The sequence below is a fragment of the Neolamprologus brichardi genome, chromosome 13, assembly GCF_056152115.1.
Source record: "Neolamprologus brichardi isolate AB-2024 chromosome 13, ASM5615211v1, whole genome shotgun sequence".
NCBI classification, from domain to species: domain Eukaryota; kingdom Metazoa; phylum Chordata; class Actinopteri; order Cichliformes; family Cichlidae; genus Neolamprologus; species Neolamprologus brichardi.
Window position 1 is genome coordinate 4,776,682 of NC_142116.1, and position 23,125 is coordinate 4,799,806.

At 40.2% G+C, this 23,125-nt stretch overlaps 2 protein-coding genes across 2 annotated transcripts; one reads left to right on the forward strand and one right to left on the reverse strand.

The window, feature by feature from the left end:
- Window positions 1-2,680: 2,680 nt before the first annotated feature.
- zc3h15 (zinc finger CCCH-type containing 15) lies at window positions 2,681-11,974 on the forward strand. The gene is made up of 11 exons (XM_087850005.1): window positions 2,681-2,899; window positions 4,394-4,495; window positions 4,665-4,776; window positions 4,879-5,031; window positions 5,596-5,687; window positions 6,039-6,221; window positions 8,362-8,442; window positions 8,613-8,678; window positions 8,776-8,883; window positions 10,771-10,906; window positions 11,015-11,974. Exons 1-11 carry the CDS (start codon window positions 2,825-2,827, stop codon window positions 11,206-11,208), a joined length of 1,302 nt encoding a protein of 433 aa, XP_087706131.1. The 5' UTR covers window positions 2,681-2,824; the 3' UTR covers window positions 11,209-11,974.
- Window positions 11,975-14,315: 2,341 nt separating this feature from the next.
- On the reverse strand, window positions 14,316-22,805 carry rbm45 (RNA binding motif protein 45). The gene is made up of 11 exons (XM_087850006.1): window positions 22,432-22,805; window positions 21,944-22,066; window positions 21,414-21,540; window positions 21,109-21,240; window positions 20,828-20,998; window positions 19,095-19,224; window positions 16,991-17,081; window positions 16,538-16,695; window positions 16,219-16,294; window positions 15,979-16,118; window positions 14,316-14,870 (listed from the first exon to the last, which is right to left on the reverse strand). The coding sequence occupies exons 1-10, from the start codon at window positions 22,705-22,707 to the stop codon at window positions 16,002-16,004; spliced, it is 1,401 nt and encodes a 466-aa protein (XP_087706132.1). The 5' UTR covers window positions 22,708-22,805; the 3' UTR covers window positions 14,316-14,870; window positions 15,979-16,001.
- Between the last annotated feature and the right edge of the window lie 320 nt (window positions 22,806-23,125).

Consider the following 23,125-nt stretch of genomic DNA (forward strand, 5'->3'; position numbering starts at 1 on the left):
ACCGTTAAATGAGTGAGGTCCTCTTTTCTTAATGTACAACTTCTTGAAGCGTCTTGCTTCAGCTGACATATATTGCAATACTGACACCAGATGGTTAAATCTTATAACTGCAATCAAATGACTTCAAACCCGGCATCATAGTCTGCAGTATATGCACACTGAAACTTGTGAGCAATGTTCCCTCTAATTTTTCACGTGTCTGAGCGAACACACAAACTCCCTGAGCGGTCCCTTGGACCACTGTGAGCAACAGCAGACATGTGCACGGTGGTCACGCCACCATCGAATCCATCCAAGTTACATGGTTTATTAAAATAATCAAATTGCCGCAGTTAGATTTATGTTAGACTACTTTTAATTAACTGCTTTAGCCCACTTACAATGCAAATTTAAAAAAAAAATCTAGTCATTGACCTGTGTAGTATGTTAACACTATTGGAAGTAAAAATAACTTGAACTCCAATTTTGAAAACAGCTCTGATTTATATTATGAGTCTGTGGTCTGGGAGAGAGTCCTGTAACTGTCTGCAAAATATCGTATATAATGACCAATGCTGGGCAGTTAATTATATAGTTACTTCTTCAAAAAAGTAACTGAGTTTGGCAAACAACAACGTTTTTTGAAGCTATTTTTTTTAAATGCAGCCAAGGCAGGTTTAAATGAACATTTCAAACTATTTACAGAACAATTAGCTGTTCTGCATCAAATTTAATGCCACACAAATTATTTGTGCCACTCCGCCGTCACTCCTAAAACTTCCCCTAAAACTTGCCATATCATTTTTTGATTGGTCGACATGGTACTTTTTTTGGACGAATAGGAAAGGGAGAGGGGGGTGGAGTTTGTTTTTGCTCACAGGTGGAGAGTGCTTTCATGCCTTTTTTCTCATAAAACGCCGTTTTTACCGTTTCTTCCCGCAGTAAATATAAACAACGATAGTATTCAGCAAGGAAACCAAACATTGCAGACATTTTTATCATAACTCTGGTTTTATGTGGCCTATCAACACAATTTAAAAACTGGTATAAAGTCCACACTTTTTCCGTCAATTGTTCCGTCTGTCCTGCTCACATCTCCAATGGTCGTACACGTTGTCATTAACGTGGCTTCGCTCCACATCAGCCACGCCGCTTTGCTAGCTAAAACACCGGTGTCGGCACATAAAGACGCTGTCATAGCCTGTCAACTACGTTGATTAGCTGTGTATATACGAATGTGAATCGCATTATTGGCTGAACTATGGGATAAGGTGGCATCGTTCTAATCCCATACGGGAGCAGCCAGTCACTCACTGACTAACACTGCAAAAAAGAATAGTTAAAGTATTAATTTTAATTTCAATTCAGGTTAGATTTTTTTTTGTGTGTGTGCAAAGCAGATTTTCTGTGCGCAAAGACCGTGCCAGCAGTGCGCAATTGCGGAATTTCATTCCTCTTCTCTCCAAAGCATACCTCCCCCTCTCCAGACTCTCTTCAACCTTCTACCTGTCCATCATCACTGCAAACAAGAATGGGCTCAGAGCTGATTCCTAAATTAATCCTACCCGCACCTTAAACACATCTTACCATCTCACCATGTCTTCATACATGTCCTGTAGTGATGGGTCGTTCGCGAACGAAATGGCTCTTAGAGCCTTAATATTTTAATTTATATTTAATTGTGTTGTGGTTTGCAGTGTTTTGTGTTGTTTCACGTTAAATTTGTTTAAAAGGAAAAAGCTAAAAATTTAAATAGTTAAAAATTTAAAATGTAAATAGTTGTTTTTTGTATTATATGATTTATTTATTATATTTTATGTGGAGTGAATAAATAAAGTATATTTATGGTGGCCCTTAGAGACAAAGCATGTACAAACTCCAAAACACGTACGAACTCCTAAGCATGTACAAACTCCAAAACACGTAAAAACTCAGAAGCACGTACAAAAGACAACAGAAGTGCTCCAGGATGCTGGGGCGCAGTGTTGAGCTTTTGTTTCCTAGTGGCTACACAAGCCAGGAAGTATCAACAACCGGATTTGGTGTGTGGTAGTAACAGGTAAATGAACATTTTTTTTTTTTAATTATTTGAATAAATATGAGTGCTTGTCTATAAATACACAAACAATACACACATGCTTTCAATTGTGTAATTTAAGTGATCTAGGTAGCTCTGTTTTGGAAGTTCAGTAAACGCTAGAAATGTGTTTTGGAGTTTGTAGTGCTTTTTGGAGTTTGTATATGCTTTAGAGTTTGTACGTGCTTTGTCTCTAGGGGCCATATATAAACATATATAATAAAACCACTTTTTTTACATTAGTAATTCCTTTTCTGCATAATTTTATATTATTGTTAATGATTAAATAATTAAAGCAACAAAACAACCTGAAGAGCCGGCTCTTTTTAGTGAGCTGAGCCGAAAGAGCCGGATCTCTAAAAAGAGCCGGATCTCTAAAAAGAGCCGGATTTCTAAAAAGAGCCGGAAATCCCATCACTAATGTCCTGCACCACCACCGTAATTATCTTAAGAAGAAGAAGAAGAGCCTTATGTTTGACACCCCTGAACTAGACGTGTTTTGCAATTTCCTTAGGGATTACATAATTTCCTTAGGGATTAATAAAGTATTCTGAGTCTGATTTTTCTACAGACTACAGTACCCATCCTGCCTCTCGGGGTGCGTGTTGACGTCACAGAACATCAACAACTCACATGTGGCCTAGAAGGCGCTGTTGCGGTGCTAGCAACAACCGGGTAATGTGGAGCTGACTTCCCTGCAAAATCACCATATTAATAAAGATATTGAACAGCTTCAGGCATTTTGTTCAGAGCTATACCTGAGCCGGCATGCCTCCGAAGAAACCCGCCCCGCCCGGGGGTAATAAAAAAACTCAGGAGAAGAAAAAGGAAAAGATTATTGAGGTAAAAGTTACACGAGTTAGCGTGTCGTTGATTAACCCTAGCTGATAAACTAGCATACGGCTAACCGCGGCTACCGCAAGTGCTGACAGGTGAATCGTAAAGTTGTTCTGGCCTCTGGGCAGTTGTCAGTGCTTTCTAATTGTTCGGTACATATTTCCAAGTAGTTAGTAGTATTCTACTAAAGGCTCCTTCGGGTATAGTTAAACCTAAAGCTAGCTGACTGTCTCGACGAAGGCATGCAGCTAACCGACAAAGCTAAGCTGCTATCAGGGCCGTCCCGCCGCATGAGCAAGTGCCTACAGTTATTGCTTTAAGGTTAATATCCCCTGTTGAAGACGCGTGTAAGAATTACAGACATTATGGTAAAGCTTATGTAGTGTTTTATGAGGTTTTATTTATGGTTTTAAACACAAACGGGCACGAAGGCGCAGAGTGAAAGGCCTGTTTTCTGACCGGCCTCAGGACTGCTCAGGAAACACATTTCAGTCTGTTTCAGTGATGTAAACCGGCTAGACATGAGTCATTTCAAGCTCAATTTGTGTGTATTTAGCTTTTTCCTGAAACAACACTTAATGTTATCAGCGTCTTCCGGTCGCTTACATGTTTTCTGTTGTGGTTAAGTTTAGCAGCGGGAATTTCAAGTAAATTTTGAAAGGGGCGCAGATTGTGCTCGAAGTTTTTAACATGCAACTTCATAATTCAGTTTCCTTAACACCAGACAAGCAACTCTTGCTTTCAGTTGCAAAGTTTTTAATTTTACAACAGAAAATGGTGTTGAGCCAGGCTGTAGGTGTGACTTTTGTTGTTGGTAAAATAACTATTCAAACACATAGATGAGCCACATATTGCACTCTTGGTTCAATACCACCTGTTAAAATCAAAGCCTACTGTTATGGTGGATGGTGAATTGGGCCTATGGGTTTTTAATAAAGAATGAACAACCAAATAAAGATGAAACTTGGGATGAGTGCTGCAGGCAAGGTAGTGCAATTATAAAACATTTAGACACAGAGCGATACAGTGCCGCACAAGGCCAACCATAGCCTTCAGTTCTAATCGCTGTGAAAATTACCCTCAATAATGATGTCTAATTTTTATCATAGCTGTATGTCAGATTTTGAACAAGTGTGTCAGTATTTGTTGAATTAGACATGCATTTATGAAATGTTCCTTGTCGATAGTCTAACTTTTCACAGACTTGGTCTGCTGAGACAAATTTTGGTTTCTCTGAAGTCACTAATCACTGGTCTCATGTTGCTGTTAGTAGAACCAAAGAAAACAGATTCCTCGTCGTTATTTTAAAGCATCTATGGAATAAAAGCAAACTTGGAGGTTATGCTTTGCATAATGAGCCTACCAAAGACTGAACCAAGACTACAATCTTGCAGATGTGTCAAGTGGATTTTTGTAGTGATGTAACACTTACTCAGGATTTGTGTTTGGAATTGTATTATAAAAGTGACAATTAATAAAGATGTGTTTGTTTTTTTGTAGGATAAGACATTTGGCTTAAAGAACAAAAAAGGGGCCAAGCAGCAGAAGTACATCAAGAATGTTACTCAGCAAGTCAAATATGGACAACAAAGTGCCAGACAGGTTGGCGAACTGTTGCCTTCTGTATCTCTTTCTGCCTTCATCCTTGTGTATCTTCTTAATCCTTAAGCCAAACATTCTTCTCTTACTTTTGCTCCCTGTACTTGCTGTCTTCCTTAAAGCTTTTGTAAGTAAGATAATCTTTAAATGTGGCTGAATTTGTCGTGTTTAGATTGCCCAGGCTGAGGCAGAAAAGACCACCAAGAAGAATGATAAGAAGAAAGAGCTGGATGAACTCAATGAGCTTTTTAAACCCGTAGTTGCTGCTCAGAAAGTCAGCAAAGGTAACACACAGCGTGTGACGCACACAGGAGATGAATCATTTGATGTGTTAAATTTGATAAGAAAAGATGATTGATCTTTTTTTCTCTCTTTATTTCTTGCAGGTGTTGATCCAAAGTCAGTGCTGTGTGCGTTCTTTAAGCAGGGTCAGTGTACTAAAGGAGACAAGTGCAAGTTCAGCCATGATCTATCCATGGAGAGGAAATGTGAAAAGAGAAGCGTCTATGTGGACGAGAGAGATGAAGACCTGGAGAAAGGTTGGTAGACATCACAGTTAACTTGTACATATTGAAAGGGTGTTTATTGCTGCGTGATGTCAACATCTGCATCATGATTTCTCTTAGGAAATCTGTTTGTTATCATTTTATATTATTCAGATAAATTAAGAAGACAACCATCTGCTAAAAATGTAAACAGCTTAGTTATGATTACATGGGTCTTAAGCCTACTTTATGGCAGCTTTGTTTATTTTTCCTGAATAAAATAGTCAATATTTTCCCCTGTAATGCAAATAAACCTCATTCATTACTGATATCTGGATTTAAAATTCAGTGATGAACACTTAATTAAATTAACCAGGCCTTTGCCTTATCTCCTTTATTGACTTGACCTGGACAGTGGTCCATCATGCCTACCATGTTTGTTTGTTTTTCCTTTGAAAATTAACTGAAAGTTCTGCTACGTCTTACTATCTTAGAGCCCCATTCTCGTACAAAAAAGGCCAATGTGAGCTTTTTTATGAGCTACAGGAGAGGGTGTTGGGCATTTTAGTGATTTGAATTCATACCCAATGCTGAAAGATTGTGATGTGCTGCTTTCAGACACTATGGAGAACTGGGATGAGAAGAAACTAGAGGAAGTCGTCAACAAAAAACACGGAGAAGCTGAGAAGAAGAAAGCCAAAACACAAATCGTAAGTCTGTTGTTATGAAAAACAATTAGCGAATGAAGACAAGGAGCTAGATATTTGCTGGTCGTCTGTGTTTTCATCAGGTGGTTTAATGAGAGTGTGGGAAACAGACTTGTTTGTGTGGTAAGGTGAAATGCAGGGAGTTCAGGATGTTTGATGGATAAAGAAGAAGCAGAGAAAACCAAATCTAGGGGAAAAAATGTGCTTTTTTCCTCTGTTTGTTCCCAAGAGTCTTTTGGCTCTAAACAAAATTCCTCAAAGACAGTCCAGCTAACAGTTCAGTCAACTAATACCAATAATAATACAAGATTTTGTCTGCTTTACTGTTGCTAACTCACAATTGTTTGTCTGCAGGTGTGTAAGTACTTCTTGGAGGCCATAGAAAACAATAAGTACGGCTGGTTCTGGGTGTGTCCCGCAGGAGGCGACAGTTGTATGTACCGGCATGCTCTGCCTCCCGGTTTTGTACTGAAAAAAGACAAAAAGAAGGAGGAGACAGAGGAAGAGATCTCGTTGGAGGAACTTGTAGAGAGTGAGGTAAGGATAACTACAACAGCGTGCTTTAGGGAACCTTTGAGGTGACAGCAGCAGAGTTCAACTATTGAATGAGATGGACTAGAAGGTGTAAAAGTGAGGCTGCTGTCTTTGGTATTGCTGATATGCAAACCATTTTTACTATAGACAACTTTGCACTTTTCTCCTTTATCTTCAAAAGGCTGGCTCAGCCTGGTGTGGAGGTTCACGTACCAAAACAAACAGAAGCTGTGAAACCTTTACGTGGATGCTGAATGATTAAATGCCTCAACTAATGCTCCAAGTAGGCAGGTCAATAGGAGAGGAGGTAGTCCCAGGGTCCACTGGTCAGTTGTTGCTCGATATGGCCCCATTAGACCAAATTGTCATTGGTTATACAATTACTAGTGTTACTTACAATATAAGAAACAAATCATCTGGGATTGAGCCATTGTATTTTTTGCAGCTAGAGGAACAGACTTGGTATGAACCCACCACTTTGATCCAGACTGACTGACACCATGTTGAAGAAGTCACTGCATTTTGTTAAAACTTTATAGCAGTTTCTGTTGAAATCATGTTGGACAGTTTAACTATTAAAAAATGCCTGAAACAGAACGCTAAGTTGTCTGTGTTTAGAGCTTCTGCCAACATTCACGTCTCCAGCTTAAAGGTTTAAGTGTGAATGTTATCACTACTGGTGTTCCTGTAATGGCACACACATCACAACCAATAGCAGCAGCCTCACCTAGTCCAAGCTGAGTGCAAACATGTATCTGAATCAGTTATGATTTCTTAAGAAAAGTACGTTTCAAATAGTTTAGTCCAGACAGACGAGACTATGTATCATTTCAGACATCTTAGACATTTAGTGACAGCAGTGCTAATAAATGTGAGCAAACTATGTGACCTCTGCAGGGTAGTGGAACGATGTTTAAACTTGAATACAAAACTGCTTAATATAAATTGGTGTCGCAGTCAGTGCTGCTGTTTTGGATTTTTTTTCAATGTGTTACTTGTTAGGATGTTTGCTAACAACTAGAGCAGGGCGATATGACCAAAAATATTTATCACGATATACATTTGAAAATTTGCGATAACGATATAACTGACGATATAATTGACACTAGACAAAATACTTTACAACTCCACAACTTTATTAGTGCAAAAAACCCCATCAATGTATTTTCACTTAAACAAGCAGCTGTTTTTGTATGTGCATTAAAGTTATATAAAAATGTAACAGTGCAAATTCCTTGTTGACAGTTTAACCAAAAGGCATTTCCAGTGGAAACTGGTCGACATATCCTCAGCATAACCATGTATAATATCCACAAAACTTAAAAAGAGGTTATACACACACAATACGGTAATATTATGTTGAAGCACAGTACGTATCACTCCGCGAGGTGATACGTACTGTCGGAGCCGTAATGCTCCGACAATCCTTCAAGCGGTGCGGGTTCGTAGCTTAGCAAAGTCGTACTGAAACATCTGACAGATTTTCGAGCGCCGTGTACATAAAATCGTTTCGAGGTCAGTAAACACAACCAGAATTCATACATAAGGCACACGGGATTATAAGGGGCTCTGACGATTTTCAGAAAAATCAAAGGATTGATTTTAAGTGTGCCGTATTTTCCAAACAACACGGTAATAACGACAGCCGCTAGCATGCGCTACCAAAAATAGTGCCTTGTTGTGTATCTGACGGACGAAAGCTAAACCAGTTCCACACCACTGAAGTTGCAGCATTTTAACAAACCAGTTCTGGTTCATCCGTTTCATTTAACGATCCGCTTTCGCTCTTCTCATTCTGCGTCTCCGCCATGTGCGTATGTAAACATAGGCAGTGCGCATGCGCGTTTTACCCATATTCTATCGCGATATTTCATTTTCCTATTGTTGTCCAAAATTACACCGGTATTACCGTGAACGGTATGATATAGCCCAGCCCTACTAACAACTCAACATATGTAATTATGAAAGTAAACTATTTCTACTCTGTATTGAAAAACAGCAAAACTTGCTGTTAAGAGAAGACATAAGCTAAGACTGAGATATTATAATTGAATGCTAAGAAATGTCTCTGTCTTCATGCTGTTACCTCAAATTAATTAATTTAAGTGCGGAAACTGAGATTTCTTTCTTTGTCTCTCTCCAGCGTGCAGCTCTGGGTGCAAATGTCACTCGGATAACTCTGGAGACTTTCCTGGCTTGGAAGAAAAGGAAAAGGCAGGAGAAGGTTGGACACATTCAAACATTGTAGTAGCATCAGGTTGTCAGGGCCAAGTCCCCACTTTTTCCCTGATATTATTAAAGACTTGATGGCTCGGGGGGTTTTCAATGACTGAAATCATTAAAGCTTTGTCAAATATTTTTGTCATGATATACTTGATGCTTTTGTTTTATCAGGTGGACAAAGCAAGGGAGGAACTGGAGAAGAAGAAGGCTGATTTTAAGGCCGGCAAATCTCTGGTGGTGAGTGCAGCTGTTGTGAAATTTCACCTTGGCAGCGGTGCCGAAGCAAAAACGTCTAAACGCAATTTGTATCATTATCTGTATTAATTATCTGCAGGTGAGCGGCCGTGAGGTGTTCGAATTCCGCCCAGAGCTGGTTGATGACGACGACGATGAAGCTGACGACACTAGATACGCCGACGAAGAAGAAGAGGAGGAGGAAGAGGTAATTATGAAATTTCCAGTAATTGCATAATGCAATAAACTCACAGATTTGGTTGGAGGCAGTTTGAAAGAAGCTCTGTGTTTTAGAATAGACAAAAACCTCCCACGGTCTTGTTTTTCTGTAGTCTGTGAGTTTATATTGATTTCAGCTCTGTGGCTCACACTTGAAATGAGATGTCCCCGCACAATAACCTGTGTTTGGTGTCTAATATAGTTTGCGTCGTTGGTATGAAATATAAATGTTTTGATGTTGGCATGCAGTGTGTTGGTGTTCCCACTTCAAGCGATTTATTTTAGTTCCTCTGTGAGGTCGGTGTAGTCGGGCAGATATGATTTATACTGGAGAACAAGCATTCAAATATGAAGCCAGTATTTCAGTATTTTATAGCTGGTGAAAAAAGACTTATAGGGGAATAAATATTAATATTACTGATAGTGTTAATGATAGTTGAACCTTCTTACCAGTGATTGGTTGAGCCATGCACATCTGTGCCACATATCGAGACAATGTCAGTGTTTTTAGTTAAATCCACACATGCAAGTCTCCCAAAATTCCCTTTTTGACAGTTGTCTTATTGTTGCCTTTCCAATGTAGTCACAATGGTTTATGCTTCCTTGCTAGACTAGTATTCAGATATTTTCTAATTTTATGGAAAAGGAAAAATGTATACATCAAAGATCAGAATTTTAATATAACTTTTTTTTCTTGCAATTTTCAAAGTTTTTCAAAATTCACATTTCCAGTAGGGGTGGGTTTTTATAATCGATTTATCGATTAAAATCGATTCTGGCTTGGATAACGTAAAATCGATTCATTAAAATCCTGAATCGATTTTTTAATATAAATTTATTTTGCCCGAAATGCCAGAATCTCTGGTGAAATCTCACAAAATTTCAACAAACACCAAACAGCTAAGACAGTAAATGAGAGCAGGAACACGGATTCTGCACAAAGACGTAAACACACAGCGCGACCCGCAGATCAGAATCAGAGATGTCGCCTTTCTCACGGCTGGGGCTGAAAGCCGACGCTCGATTCTGATCTGTCGGCGCGTCCGCGCTTTGTGTTCACGCCCTTTTTGCGCTGATTCTAAAGCTGTTAGTTTGATGTCTCTCCAAACAATATTGACCGAACCAGCAGCAAAAGAAGATCCAAACTACACTTCACATAAACATCGTCATGAATTCACTCTGACTTTTACTGTTTTGCTTCGACCACGATGCACAGCTCTCTCTCTCTCTCTCTCTCTGTACTGTTTTCTGCATTATTCGCTTGATTGTTACGCACAAGTCTACCGTTGTTTACAGCGCTGTCTGTTTTTCGTTTTATATACTTCCGAAAAGAAAACCTAATTTCTGCCGTTCAATACTGAACAAATTTAAACTTTTTAAAATTATGCAAAATGCAAAACGCTTAGCCGTGTCTCTAATAAAACCGCTGTAACTTCAGAGGTAATGTTCATGTGTTGATTAATGGTTTTCTTTCGTTTTTGATGTACTGCAGAATATTTTTATAAAATCCAGGCCAGGAAAATCACCTTCATGTTTTTCTGTGTTTTATCTTCAGCTACTTTGACACAAAGGCATCTGCTGTGATGCTCACACCTTTGATAAAGTCTTGCATGTGTCAGCTTCCTTTTTATAGATAAAAATCTGAATTATAATATTTCTGACTGTCAAAATTTCCCAGATTCAAATCGAAGTGAATCGAATCGAATTAAATCGAATCGATTCGGGACCTTGTGAATCGGAATTGAATCGATTCTAGAAATCAGTGACGATACTCAGCCCTAATTTCCAGCCCTTCCACGTTTTTTCTTTCTTTTCTAACTTAATGTTTCTCTTGTTTTCTTTTCTTTCTTTCTTTCTTTCTTCTTTTAAATTTCAGATTGATACTACAGGCGTCCAGGACATAGACTTATCTCGCTTTGTTCCACAAGAGGTCGACAACACAGGTATTACTGTAGCATCCACGGACCGGTTCACCTCTAGGAATAAGACAGAGACGACGGAATCGGACGACGGTGAGAAAAAAAACACACTTATCTCTTTTTTGTAAGAGAACAAACACATTACTTCTGATGAACAAACGTCAGCTGTGTGATTAGCATTTTTTCCCCTCCTGCTTGCAGAGGAACAGCTGAACGGAGCTTGTGGTGGCGCCGAGGCCAACGGGCTTTCAGAGGAAGAGGGCGGAGGGGAGGACGGAGGAGGGGAGGATGAAGAGGAAGAGGAAGAGGAAGTACCGGTAGATGAAAACCTGTTCACGGGAGAAGATCTGGAGGAGCTCGATGAAGAACTCAACACACTGGCGCTGGAAGACTGATGAGGAGGGAGCAGGAGGTAGAAGTCAGATGGACTAAGTGGCAAAGGGATGGACTGATGGATGCATGGAGCTAAACATCAAAGAGACCAGACGTTTGAATGATTTTAAGTTTCAGAGACTCCAGTAATAAAGCCTGATTATATCTTGACATCACTGCCTGTCTCTGCCCTCTCTGTTTTCACCGTACATCATTCTGTCCTCTGGGTGTCCAAATTTCCACAGCAGGGCCAACTCCACGCATCTCTGCTGAGGAGAACTTGGCTGTGGTTGCGCACTTTTTGCTGCTTGACAAACTTGATGGCTTACACTGACATTTGGTAAATTAGGCTTCAAGTGTTTCTCGACTCTATCAGTAAAATATTGAATATATTGATTTAAGGGAAGTGTATCAGATTTACAATTAAAGAGCTATACCTGTTAGACTGTATTATTAAACCAGACTTCAGTGGTGAAGAAGTTATACAAGTGGAAGGTGAACACAACTCACCTGCTCTCATGCCAAAAAGCTTTAGTTAGGAGATGCACTTTCATCATTCAAGTAGAGATTGTTTTCCCTTCAACAGATCCATTATTTCATTTAGCTGAGGTCACAGCTCTGCTGAAAAAATCACTTATTTTTAGTAATTGTTTTTTTTGAAGGAAAGGTCCAAACTGAGCTTCTTAAATGTCAGCTCCCTGATCTGAGACCAGATTTGTTCCCAGTGCCAGCCTGGTATTGTAAATAATGTTCTCATGAGTTGCCTAAAAATAAAATAAGATTACTGTACATCCAGTGTCCGTCTCTTTTTGGATGCCATTGCTAAATAGCTTGATGCTGTTCCTCTGTTTAACACCCATATTTCACTGATTGTTGTCCCCTCCCCTCCTGTTGTGTACCATAAAATAAAAGCTGTGTATTTTCAGTGATTCAGGGTCAGCTTTACCTTTTTAGGCCCTCTCTGGGCTAGAACCGGGATAACACACAACCAGAGCCAATGCTGAGAAGAAAAAAGGATTTGGAGCAACCCGTGGTTTTAAAGTTGATTAGTAGAGTTATACTTTATGCCAAACCCACTCAGTTATTTATAATATCTATATGTTGAAACCCAAGATTGCTCTTAAGCCAGAACAGGAGACTAGATAAAGTGCTAATTAAGAAAACATGTATTTCTGAAAATGCAACCTAAGTAAAATCCACACAGGTTATTAGTGTCAGACATGTGCATGTGATGGACCGAGCAGTGAAGGAAACTTAGGCACAGGTTAAAGTCCAAAAAACATGATTTTTTATTTAACCCAAAAAACATAATTGGTTAAATCATGCCAAAAGAATCAAAATCTTGGGCCCATAAAAGAGGTCAAAATAACAAAACTCTACTCAAAGTTGACAACACTACTGATAACTCAAACAAACGGACCTCACTTAACGAGACAAAGGGGAAACTTAAATAGTGGCTGATCAGCCCACAAAAACAGGAGAAGGGGTAAAACACACAAAACCTAACTAAACCAAACATAATGAACTCCAATTCCCCCCATGGTCCCGAGTTATGGCATGCAGTGTTGGGGAGTAACGGAATACACGTACCGCCGTTACGTATTTAAAATACAAAATATGAGTAACTGTATTCCGTTACAGTTACCGTTTAAAAAGGTGGTATTTAGAATACAGTTACTTTGTTGAAATAAATGGATTACACGGCGGTACTTCCGTGTTTCATATTGTGGCGGGTCAGGACTGTTTAGGTTTTGTTTGACAGCTACGTTCTGTAGTTCCAGGTGGCAGCGTTACGGTTGCCATGGTTACAGGGTGACGCTCTCTCTCTGCGTGTTTCCTGGGTGAGAGAGCGCCTGTTGTTGTTGTTGTGCTAAGCTAATAGGCAGAATGCTACAGGTATAGGTCTAAAGAATGTAGCATCATGGGCAGTGTAGTCCGTGCTGCAGGGAGAATGGACTGCCATACACGTTATGTGTCTGTGAGCGAGGGAGGGAGAAAAAGGAAAAGTACGAGCTGTCATCGAGCAAAAACGGGAGCTGGAAGCATGTAAATATAATAATAACCACTGCAGCCAAGAAGAGTGCCTGACGAGCCCAGTTGTAAGTAAGCTATTAAGACTCGACTGTACACCGTGTTCGTGTTTTCCTCCAAAAACAATAAGTTCCGTTGGAGCAGCCTTTCAACGGCTCTCTGTCTCTCTTGCAAAGTTGACCCAGACAACAAAGTAAAGCTAGTTTTCGGCTACGAGCCCGACACAGAACCCACCGTATTAGCCAGAGGTCCCTTTACTACGGTTCGGAGCCGCGGACCTTCAGTAACAGTAATAAATCACAGCAATAGTACATTCATGTAGTTGTAAACAGCATGATAATATATTAAGTAATCCAAGTATTCAGAATACGTTACTCTCATTGAGTAACGTAACGGAATACGTTACAGAATACATTTTGGGGCATGTATTCTGTAATGGAATACATTTTAAAAGTAACCTTCCCAACACTGATGGCATGAACCAATTTGTAGTCTTCCTTTAAAGCTCGCTCCGCCCCTTTTCCACCTCTTGGCTCCTTAATCAAGGGACTGGAACAGCTGCAACTAAGGTAACTCAGAAAACGAAAGATTAATCATACATAACAGTGTAAACTAAAATGTGCGCACTTATTTTAGAATACAGTGTTATGTGGATATGTGAATTAACTCTAAACAAAAACCAGTTATTTATTGTCCTGTAAATTAATTCCTATATTTAAAGAAAGACAAATGTGAATGCGATGTTACTTGTAAGCCTCTACACTAACATGGTGGGTATTACCACTGTGTGGCTGTAAGTGCAGCCATCACAATGCACATGGGTGACTAGCCAAGTCAAACAGGGCTTCCACCGTTATAGCATCAGAGGGACACTGCAGGACAAAGACAAGTACAACAGAAGGAAATAAAGACCCAGTATCCAGATGGTCTCCGGGTCATCATCACATGTTTTTTTAAAAAGTACAAACTGAATGCATGACCTTTTAATTTAGCAAGCTTCTTAGCATAACAGGAGAAATGATGCTTTTATAATTTATTTTTTATTAGCTGTTCAGTTAATATGTTGTAAAAGAAGAGATGAGACAGACGATGTGTTCAACTATATTTTTATTGACAAAAAAAAAAAAAAAAAAAAAAGGTTCACAGTCATTCAAATAACCACCTTTTAACCGAGCCCTGCACAGGTTACAGAGCATACCATCAGACAAGTAAGGAGGACCAGATGCGAGCTACAAACTGTCCACATCCAGCTTTATAAAGTCTGTTTTTTTGCAGCTTATCAGTAAACTGCAGCCTCCTGCCTGCAGATTTTCATGAAGTAAAATGCTGCACACTGCCCGAACTATGAGACTTCTCACGTCAGCGTTTCTTAAATCATCTGTTAAATCAAAGAGCAGTGTCGAGGCTGACACACTTAGAAAGCACGAAAGTATGACACTGACCACAAACTACACAATTGCTATTCACAGACTGTTTACGATTAAGACTTCAGTTTATTAGTGCTATAACACTGGAGCGTCCTATCAGTGAGTCGCCGCAAGGTCACTGACCGGGAGTAAGGTCAGACAGGTGTCAAAGGTCGTGTCAGAGGTCGGGAGAAGGTCTTGATATCGGTCTGTCAGGTCAGGTGTCATTGTGTCATGGCAACAGTCGCCTGGGGAACAAGAAGCTGCAGTGTTATTCACAGGAAGAGAAACGACTGTCATCAGAAACTTCTTGACATCTTGTTCGAGCGTCGCTTTCGTGACTCATGAGGAGAGCTTCACAGGAGTGCACAGGCGGGTGACGTGAAGGAGCTCTCACACAGTTTGTTTAAGTTGCAAATAAATCATAAAGGGCCTTCGCTGTGGGTAACATTGAGGTTAAATATTCTAAACTCTAATAACCTGCAATGGAAGCAGAGTAGGGGTGCAAAGCTTTATGTATAGTGATATAACTTTCTAATGATATGATTAATAATAATAATAATTCTTTTAGCTTATAATCAGGCTTTGAAAGCCTTCAACACAATTTGAAGACTCTGATCTGTGTTTTTTTGCTTTACTGACCAGACTTAGTATTGCAAGGACACTTATGTACAACACATGCTGTGACATAATATAATATCAGCTAATATATCAGGAAAAATCCAGAAAGTTGGTGTTTCCTAGTGTTTTATATCATAAATACTTTGTTGTCTGTGTAGTGCTTCCTAACGTTTTCTTTTTGCACGTCTACCTGCCTCCATGATACCACCTGTTGGATCAGACATCACAGCACTGCAGCACTTCCTTCCTTGTGAACTGATGAAGTAGCACTGGTCCTTTGTAGTTGGTTAGCCTGCCTACACACTGAGCCTTTCTTGTCCCTGACAGGTGATGTAGAGAGCCAAGAGTTACGCTTGTTTCCCACTATTACTTCAAGCCGTCACCTCACACTGTCCCTGATCCTTTCCCTTTTTGTACTTATTGTGTTTACATGCTTCATTTTTGCTCTTTTGTCGACGTTTGTTAACAGCGTCTTTACTTTGTGGTCAGTCAACACATATACCCGAAGCATCTGACACTAGAGCACGCACACAAAGACACACACAGGTGTTGGATTAAATAAATCAGACTTCCAAATCAAGAATATAAGAAATTATTCTCGTTGGCAGTGTGTCTGATATTTTCTTAAACAAACATGTAAACAGACAAATTACGTGTACAGTGTATATAATTTGTTGCCAAAATACTTCCAATTGCACATACTGGTGAGCCTGCAGCAGAAGACTGCACACTTACCACTGGTTCGTGTCATGTAGGCTTCAGTAGGTACGAGGACGTTTATGAGATTCCTCTCTGGGAGGATCAGCCAGCATCACCTTCATCTTTACCCCGTTAACGACGCGTCCGTGGAGCGCCGCCATGGCCTCGTCCGCACACTGACAGATGAACACAGAGATGAAGAAGAGTTTGAAGTTTACTTACATTCTACTCCTTCATTAATAAAACCCACAAGTTTATCCTCAATCTGAGCTTCACCTGTTTATCTGCATACTTCATGTATCCAACTTTCCTCCCTGGAACCAAGTGGACTTCAATGAGGGAGCCAAAGCGACTAGACAGACACAGGGAGGCACAGACGAACAAATAACATTTAATTGTAAAGCAGGAACATTTTCTAATTCTGTCTGTTTGGTTTAATAGCAGCTTTACTCTGTTATTTAAGAGCACTTAGCCTGATGTTATCATCCACAGCAGTTTGCACTGATTGAGCCAAGAGTCATAATCAAGCAGACCTTTAACCGTCCCGGTAATGCACTGTTTTTTTTACTTTTAGTGATTGAGTCAGACCACTTACCAAAAAACATCCTCCAACACATCGGTGGGCAGCGGGGAGGGGCTGAACACGACAAACAGCCGCTCCTTGGTTTTGCTCTCAGGCGGAGCGAGCTTCTTCAGCGACGGCAGGTTGGCGTCGGTCTGAATTCGAGAAACTGACGAGACAACAGAGAAGCCCTGGTACATACCAACACAGAGAACACAGGATCAGTCCTTTTAACGTCACATACTGTTCACACACTGCATATCCCTCAGAAAAGGAGATTCTAGGTTTGGTCTGTTGAACTACTTTTAATCTTTATGTGAGCACAGATTTTTAAAAGATAAGCTAATAAGAATTCAAATAAAGCTTTTTTAGATATTTTCTTATTGTCATTGCTAAAAAACATCTGAAATGTAAATAAAATGTGCAGAGTAACAAGACAATGACCTGACACAACTTTGTAAATCAGATGTTAAATTAATGACTCACAGGTTTCATCGCTTGGCTGCTGGATGGTCCGTTCCAGACCGCTGACATCATCTGTGCTGCAACAAACTGCATGGCCATCCGACCTACAGGACTACACACAACAGCAAACATACAGGCTGTTTCCAGCTGTGGACACGATGGGAAGATTAAGTCTGCCTCAAGCACCCAGCACAGAGGTGCACTGGTCGCTTGTAGGGCTTCGTCTACATGTTATAGCTAAATATAACCACAAGGGGGCAGTGTTGAAAATCTGTGCAGCAACTATAATGAGAGCTACTCTTTTTCATGTTTGTGATGTTAAAGACAGAAGGTGTTTAGAAGAAGAGTGTTTAAAACACTGTGTACTGTGTAGTAGGGCTGGGTATCATCACTGATTTCTAGAATCGATTCGATTCTGATTCACAATTCGATTAAATTCGATTCGATTCAATTCGATTTGAATCTGGGAAATTTTGACAGTCAGAAATATTATCATTCAGATCAGTAAATTTACATATTTTTGTATCTATAAAAAGGAAGCTGACACACGCAAGACTTTATCAAAGGTGTGAGCATCACAGCAGATGCATTTGTGTCAAAGTAGCTGAAGATAAAACACAGAAAAACATGAAGGTGATTTTCCTGGCCTGGATTTTATAAAAATATTCTGCAGTACATTAAAAACGAAAGAAAACCATTAATCAACACATGAACATTACCTCTGACGTTACAGCGGTTTTATTAGAGACACGGCTAAGCGTTTTGCATTTTGCATAATTTTAAAAAGTTTAAATTTGTTCAGTATTGAACGGCAGAAATTGGGTTTTATTTTCGGAAGTATGTAAACGGGAAAAAAACAGCGGCCGACAGCGCTGTAAACAACGGTAGACTTGTGCGTAACAATCAAGCGATTAATGCAGAAAACAGTACAGAGAGAAAGAGAGAGAGAGAGCTGTGCATCGTGGTCGAAGCAAAACAGCAAAAGTCAGAGTGAATTCATGACGATGTTTATGTGAAGCGTAGTTTGGATCTTCTTTTGCTGCTGGTTCAGTCAGTTTTATTTTTATTGTTTGGAGAGAGATCAAACTAACAGCTTTAGAATCAGCGCAAAAAGGGCGTGAACACAAAGGGTCCGCGCCGACAGATCAGAATCAGCGAGCTGTCGGCTTTCAGCCCTGACCGTGCCGTCAGGTGAGAAAGGCGACATCTCACTGATTCTGATCCGCGGGTCGCGCTGTGTGTTTACGTCTTTGTGCAGAATCCGTGTTCCTGCTCTCATTTACTGTCTTAGCTGTTGGGCGGTTGTTGAAATTTTGTGAGATTTCACCAGAGATTCTGTCATTTCGGGCAAAATAAATTTATATTAAAAAATCGATTCAGGATTTCAATGAATCGATTTCACGTTATCCAAGCCAGAATCGATTTTAATCGATAAATCGATTATAAAAACCCACACCTACTGTGTAGAAGTGCATGCTACTTTAATCTCTGATGGCTTTTTGTGCTTCTTCCTATATTGCGCTGTATTCTACTGATGTGTAATTTTCATGTTCAAGCCAACTTGAACAGGAAAGGAAACACTGGTCCTACATTGCATAGTTAGAGACGCTGAGGCATAGCATATTGAGAGACAGCAGAGGGGGAATGACAGCTGTGCATCTCAGCCCCAGTTCACTGTCACTATATAGTCCACAAGCACCAAATTTAATATCCTGGCCAAGTTAACTAGATCCATATTGTTCAGGATCGTCTTCCACCTGCTCTTCTGATGTCTTTTACTAGAGTGAGTGTGAAGTTTGTGAATATTGTGAGTGTGTTGCGTTGAGATCACGTAATATTTAAAAAGGCAGTCACGGCACTCTGAAAAAACACTGCCCGGTCACTACAACCCACAGGGGACAACATTCACCTGTGAATATTTAACAACAAATAAAATGTGGCCGAGAAGGCGTGCAGACAAGGTCGCAGTTAATTATCAGTGCCATTTTCGTTCCTATCTTTTAATTTATGGATATATTAACTTTAAAGGGTTTTTCTTCTCTGAGGCTCCAGTAATTTTGACCCTTCTGCAGGCTCAAAGTTAAACATATACGGTTGTGTAGTTACGTGTGCATTGTGTGCATACCTGCCGCGGTCCTCGCCGTCGTCGACGAAATTTACCACCAGTCTGTTTCCAGGTGGATATTCAAAGCCGTTTAGCTTTTCTCTGGCATAAAGTGCTGACCCAAGATTGCTGTAGCGAATCAAAGCATGGCCTGGAGGCAGGTGACACACAGCAAAGAAAAGGTCAGAGTGGAATATTTTACAGTCATCAAAATAGAATGGACCATATCAACATCCACAGAGAAGCGATACTGCAAACTAGAGTAAAGCTGATGCAGTGTGTAAAATAACCATCAGCTCCATCCAGTTTTTCAAATGTGAGGGTTTGCTCCTTTTAGCCTGTCACACTAAGAAAACATTCATGATTAAAATCTTGTTACATCTGTAGAGGATTAAATTGATAACATTGTAACATATGTTCTTTGAGGTTACTGTTCCCAACAATCTGCTCAGTGTTTAGTGATTCCTTGGACAGTTACCGTCTGTGATGGCATCAGCCACACAGGGGTAAATTAGTCCATTTTTTACTTTATTAGTTTGCTTTGCAGTTTTCTTCATTAATCATTTGGTTAAACCTAACACTGGTATTATGAGGCGCGCACATAGTAACATTGTGTGGTTTTTCTAAAATGTTTTGTTATATTAATTATGTTTCTCTTTCTTTGAGTTACCTGGGTTTGGGCGGTGAAGGCTGTCCCAATTCAAAGGCTGCTCGAAATGCGGCCTTCAAATGCGTCCTTCATTTCCCTGAATTTTAAGGACGTGGCGGTGTAGACTTCGTGGCCCAACATATCCCAGAATGCATAGCGCGGCGGTGGGTGTGGATAATTTTGCCGAAAAAAACGGCGGATGAGGGGCGCCCGAAGAGTAAACTTTAAGTAAGTACTGAATATTATGTCACTTATCTATGTGCAAATGTTTAATAACGAAGAACATTAAAACATTACTGTTGGCCACATGTTGGCAAAGTTATGTGACATTAGTGACGTTTGTACTAACTTGGTTTTAAAGCCTTTACTTTAAAATATACGCCGTTCAATAGCTGAGCTTAATCTTACAGAGAATGATCAAAGCTCATGTAGAAACAAACAAACAAATGAACAAAAGATTTTCTCCTTCATTTCTGTCAAACAAAGCTGTATGAAACGTTTCCAGCTGTTAGTATCATGGTTGCTAGGCAACCTGGGCAGCGCAACGGAGGCTAGACCATCCCATTTCACAAGCCTCGCACTTCCGGCCTTAGCGGTCTTCAAGTACGCGGCCCTTGAGGATCGTTGAGGCTGCGTACTTTAAGGCTGCAGACCCTGAATTGGGATACAGCCTTAGTGTGTGTTTTTGTTTTCCCCCCTATTGTGTGTAAATGGTTTGGCCAAATCATTATAAAAGCTACCCTCATGTGTCTTTGTAATTAGGTCAGTTTGTGAGTTAAGTTGTGTCTCACTTTGTTTTGTTTAAGTTTCTGGAAATTACTTTTCGTAGAGTTATATTTAGTTGACCTCTTTTATGGGCCTGCTAAGTATGTTTTTGAATTTTGTTAATTTTGGACTTTTTGAGGGTTAAAATAAAGAAAACCCTTTTTGAAGATACTTTTTTTGCCTGTGTCCTCTTTGCTTTGGCTGCTTGGTCCCTCACACCGTCCCTGAGCCTCATTCTGCAGATGGTTCGTGTTAAAAGGGGTTTTTTTTTCTCCTAAATGCAACAGATTCTGACTGGTGTAACATGTTGGAGGTATATAAATAACATTGAACTGCTAACCTTTGTTCATTCCATAGGCATCCCTCTGCAGCTCGCAGTACTCCATGCCAGGTATAATGTCAAAAAGAGAAAAAATCTGCTCTTGATTGAGTGCAATGCGCGTGGACACAATGAGACAGCGTGTGAAATCACCGTGGCGGTAATCTATGACTGTGTAGTTCCCAGGTTCGCCTATACAGAGAAGAAGGACACCAGGGTCAGTACCAAGACAGAGGATAATACTAAGACCTTTACACTTTCCTTCCTGTGGTAGTAAATTCTAATGACAAAGAAACTCGTACCCAATGAGAACGTGTACTGGTTCATGGATTCAGAGCCGCCAGCATAATCATTTCTGGCTGCTGCTCCTCCAGAGCTGTAATCTTCTGTTGCTGTCGATTTGCTTCGAGGCTCAGCCAGAATGGCCCTGTAGGCTAATAACATCATTTCCAAAGCTTTAAATCATAAACATGCCCTTTACTAAGTGTTAACAGAAGTGAGACGTCACCACAGATGTAACCGTTCACCAACCATTCTGCATATTTGATGTTCATACAGCTGCTTCTACCAGGATTAATGAACAAGTAAATGAGTTTGGCAGACCTACCTTTGTCGCAGTTCTCTATGGCGAGGGCAGCTTGGGAGGGTTTGTAGTATCTTACGTAGCCGAGGCCTTTACTTTCTCCTGTAAACTTGTTTTTGATGATTACACAATACTCAATATCCCCATACTCCTGCAAAACAGAAAACAGAAAGAATCGAAATGAGCTTTTAGGGGTGTCAACGAGTTCTAGAGAGCCTCAATTAAGATGGCCTAAAAGAACACACTATATACGCTAAGCATAAGTGGTCTGTATATAGTTAAAGCATGTTTTTTGTTCTTACTTAACATAAGTTTATGCATTTTTAGGCCATTTGATAGACAAATATAAATATATTTAGCTTATAGCAAAATACTTTAATCACAGTCCTGGTGTAGGTTCTTTGGTAGATGGCCAAAACCTCTTTGGGTGAGCACAAAAATATTTTTCATAAAGGAAACACAATACTGACATTAAACAATCAACGCAATTTCCGTTAGACACATACAAAACAGGCAAACATAGAGCTGCAAAACCACAAAAGAAGAAGTATTACTTTGAATGTTTCTTTGAGGTCCTCTTCTGAGAAGGATTTGGGGATCATGACAAAAATCCTGGTCAGCTCCTCATCCTCGACATCTCTGTGTCTCGTTGATGACCGTGACTGGGCTATAAACACCTAAAGAGCCAACATTTGCAAACAAAGAGACACAAACGATGCATTAAAATAGCGGACGATACACGTTAATTGTATATTTTCGAAGAAGAATCGCAACTATGATATTTTCTTATGTAAAGTTAAGAATAAGATTTATCCCTAGCCAATAAATATTCCATGTTTTGTCTTCTCAGTTCCAAATATTTAAAATTTAAACAGCATTTTGCACAGAAGAGTGAGATTGTAGATAATTAAGGTTACGTGAACTGAAAGCAGCTAACGATCACGCCCCTTTAGCTTGCTAGCTATACGCATATTATAAATCGACAGTCTGAACTGAAGCAGACAAAATATAATCTTTTTGGAAACCTAACCATTGACATTACCTTCACAGGTTTAGTCCCTTCCACCAGGACTTTGCCGTGCATTTCTTCCATGGCCAAGCAGGCCTGAGAAGACTTGGCAAACTTTATGTAGGCAATGCCTTTGGACTCCTTTGTCTGCTTGTCTTTGACAACCCAGACCCCCTGAATGTCCCCAAACACGTAGAAGCTTTCCCGCAGCTCATCTTCAGTGATGGACCGACTCGTCACCACGAACAGTCGGCTGTTGGGAGGATCGTCGAGGTTTTCGGGTACCTGTTTGGAGGGATACTCCTCCATCTTTGCTTCCCAGTAAACACTAGTGATGTGTCGGTCGCGAACGAAATGGCTCTTAGAGCCGAATCTTTGACGTGAACGACGCGAGCCGGCTCCTTATCGCGAGCCATGGGTTCTCATCCTCTCTGGCACTTTTTTACGCTTTGCCAGCCTTGTGTTTTGCCCTGGGAAGAGGGGGGAGGGGCGGTAGTTACACAGTAGCACAGGAACAGAGCTTGAGGGAGAGACAGAGAAAGAAAGCCAGGGACAACGACTCATATTAGAAAGGTACAGTAGTCATCCACAACTATTTTCAGTTGCGGATGATAAAGGATTCAGAAGGTTTATTTGAGGCGGCCGTGGCTCAGGGGGTTGGGAAGCGTATCTGTAACCGGAAGGTCGCTGGTTCGATTCCCTGTGTCCTTGGGCACAACGACACTTT

Excerpts from the sequence above, each read along its gene's own strand:
- zc3h15 (XM_087850005.1), top strand. The coding sequence starts at position 2,825 with ATGCCTCCGAAGAAACCCGCCCCGCCCGGGGGTAATAAAAAAACTCAG. Across the intron at positions 4,777-4,878 it reads TGCTCAGAAAGTCAGCAAAG|GTGTTGATCCAAAGTCAGTG; the intron begins GTAACACACAGC and ends TATTTCTTGCAG. Across the intron at positions 5,688-6,038 it reads AGAAAGCCAAAACACAAATC|GTGTGTAAGTACTTCTTGGA; the intron begins GTAAGTCTGTTG and ends GTTTGTCTGCAG.
- rbm45 (XM_087850006.1), bottom strand. The coding sequence starts at position 22,707 with ATGGAGGAGTATCCCTCCAAACAGGTACCCGAAAACCTCGACGATCCT. Across the intron at positions 21,541-21,943 it reads ACCTCAAAGAAACATTCAAA|GAGTATGGGGATATTGAGTA; the intron begins GTAATACTTCTT and ends TCTGTTTTGCAG. Across the intron at positions 16,696-16,990 it reads GCAGCCAAGCGATGAAACCT|GGCTTCTCTGTTGTCTCGTC; the intron begins GTGAGTCATTAA and ends GGTATGTACCAG.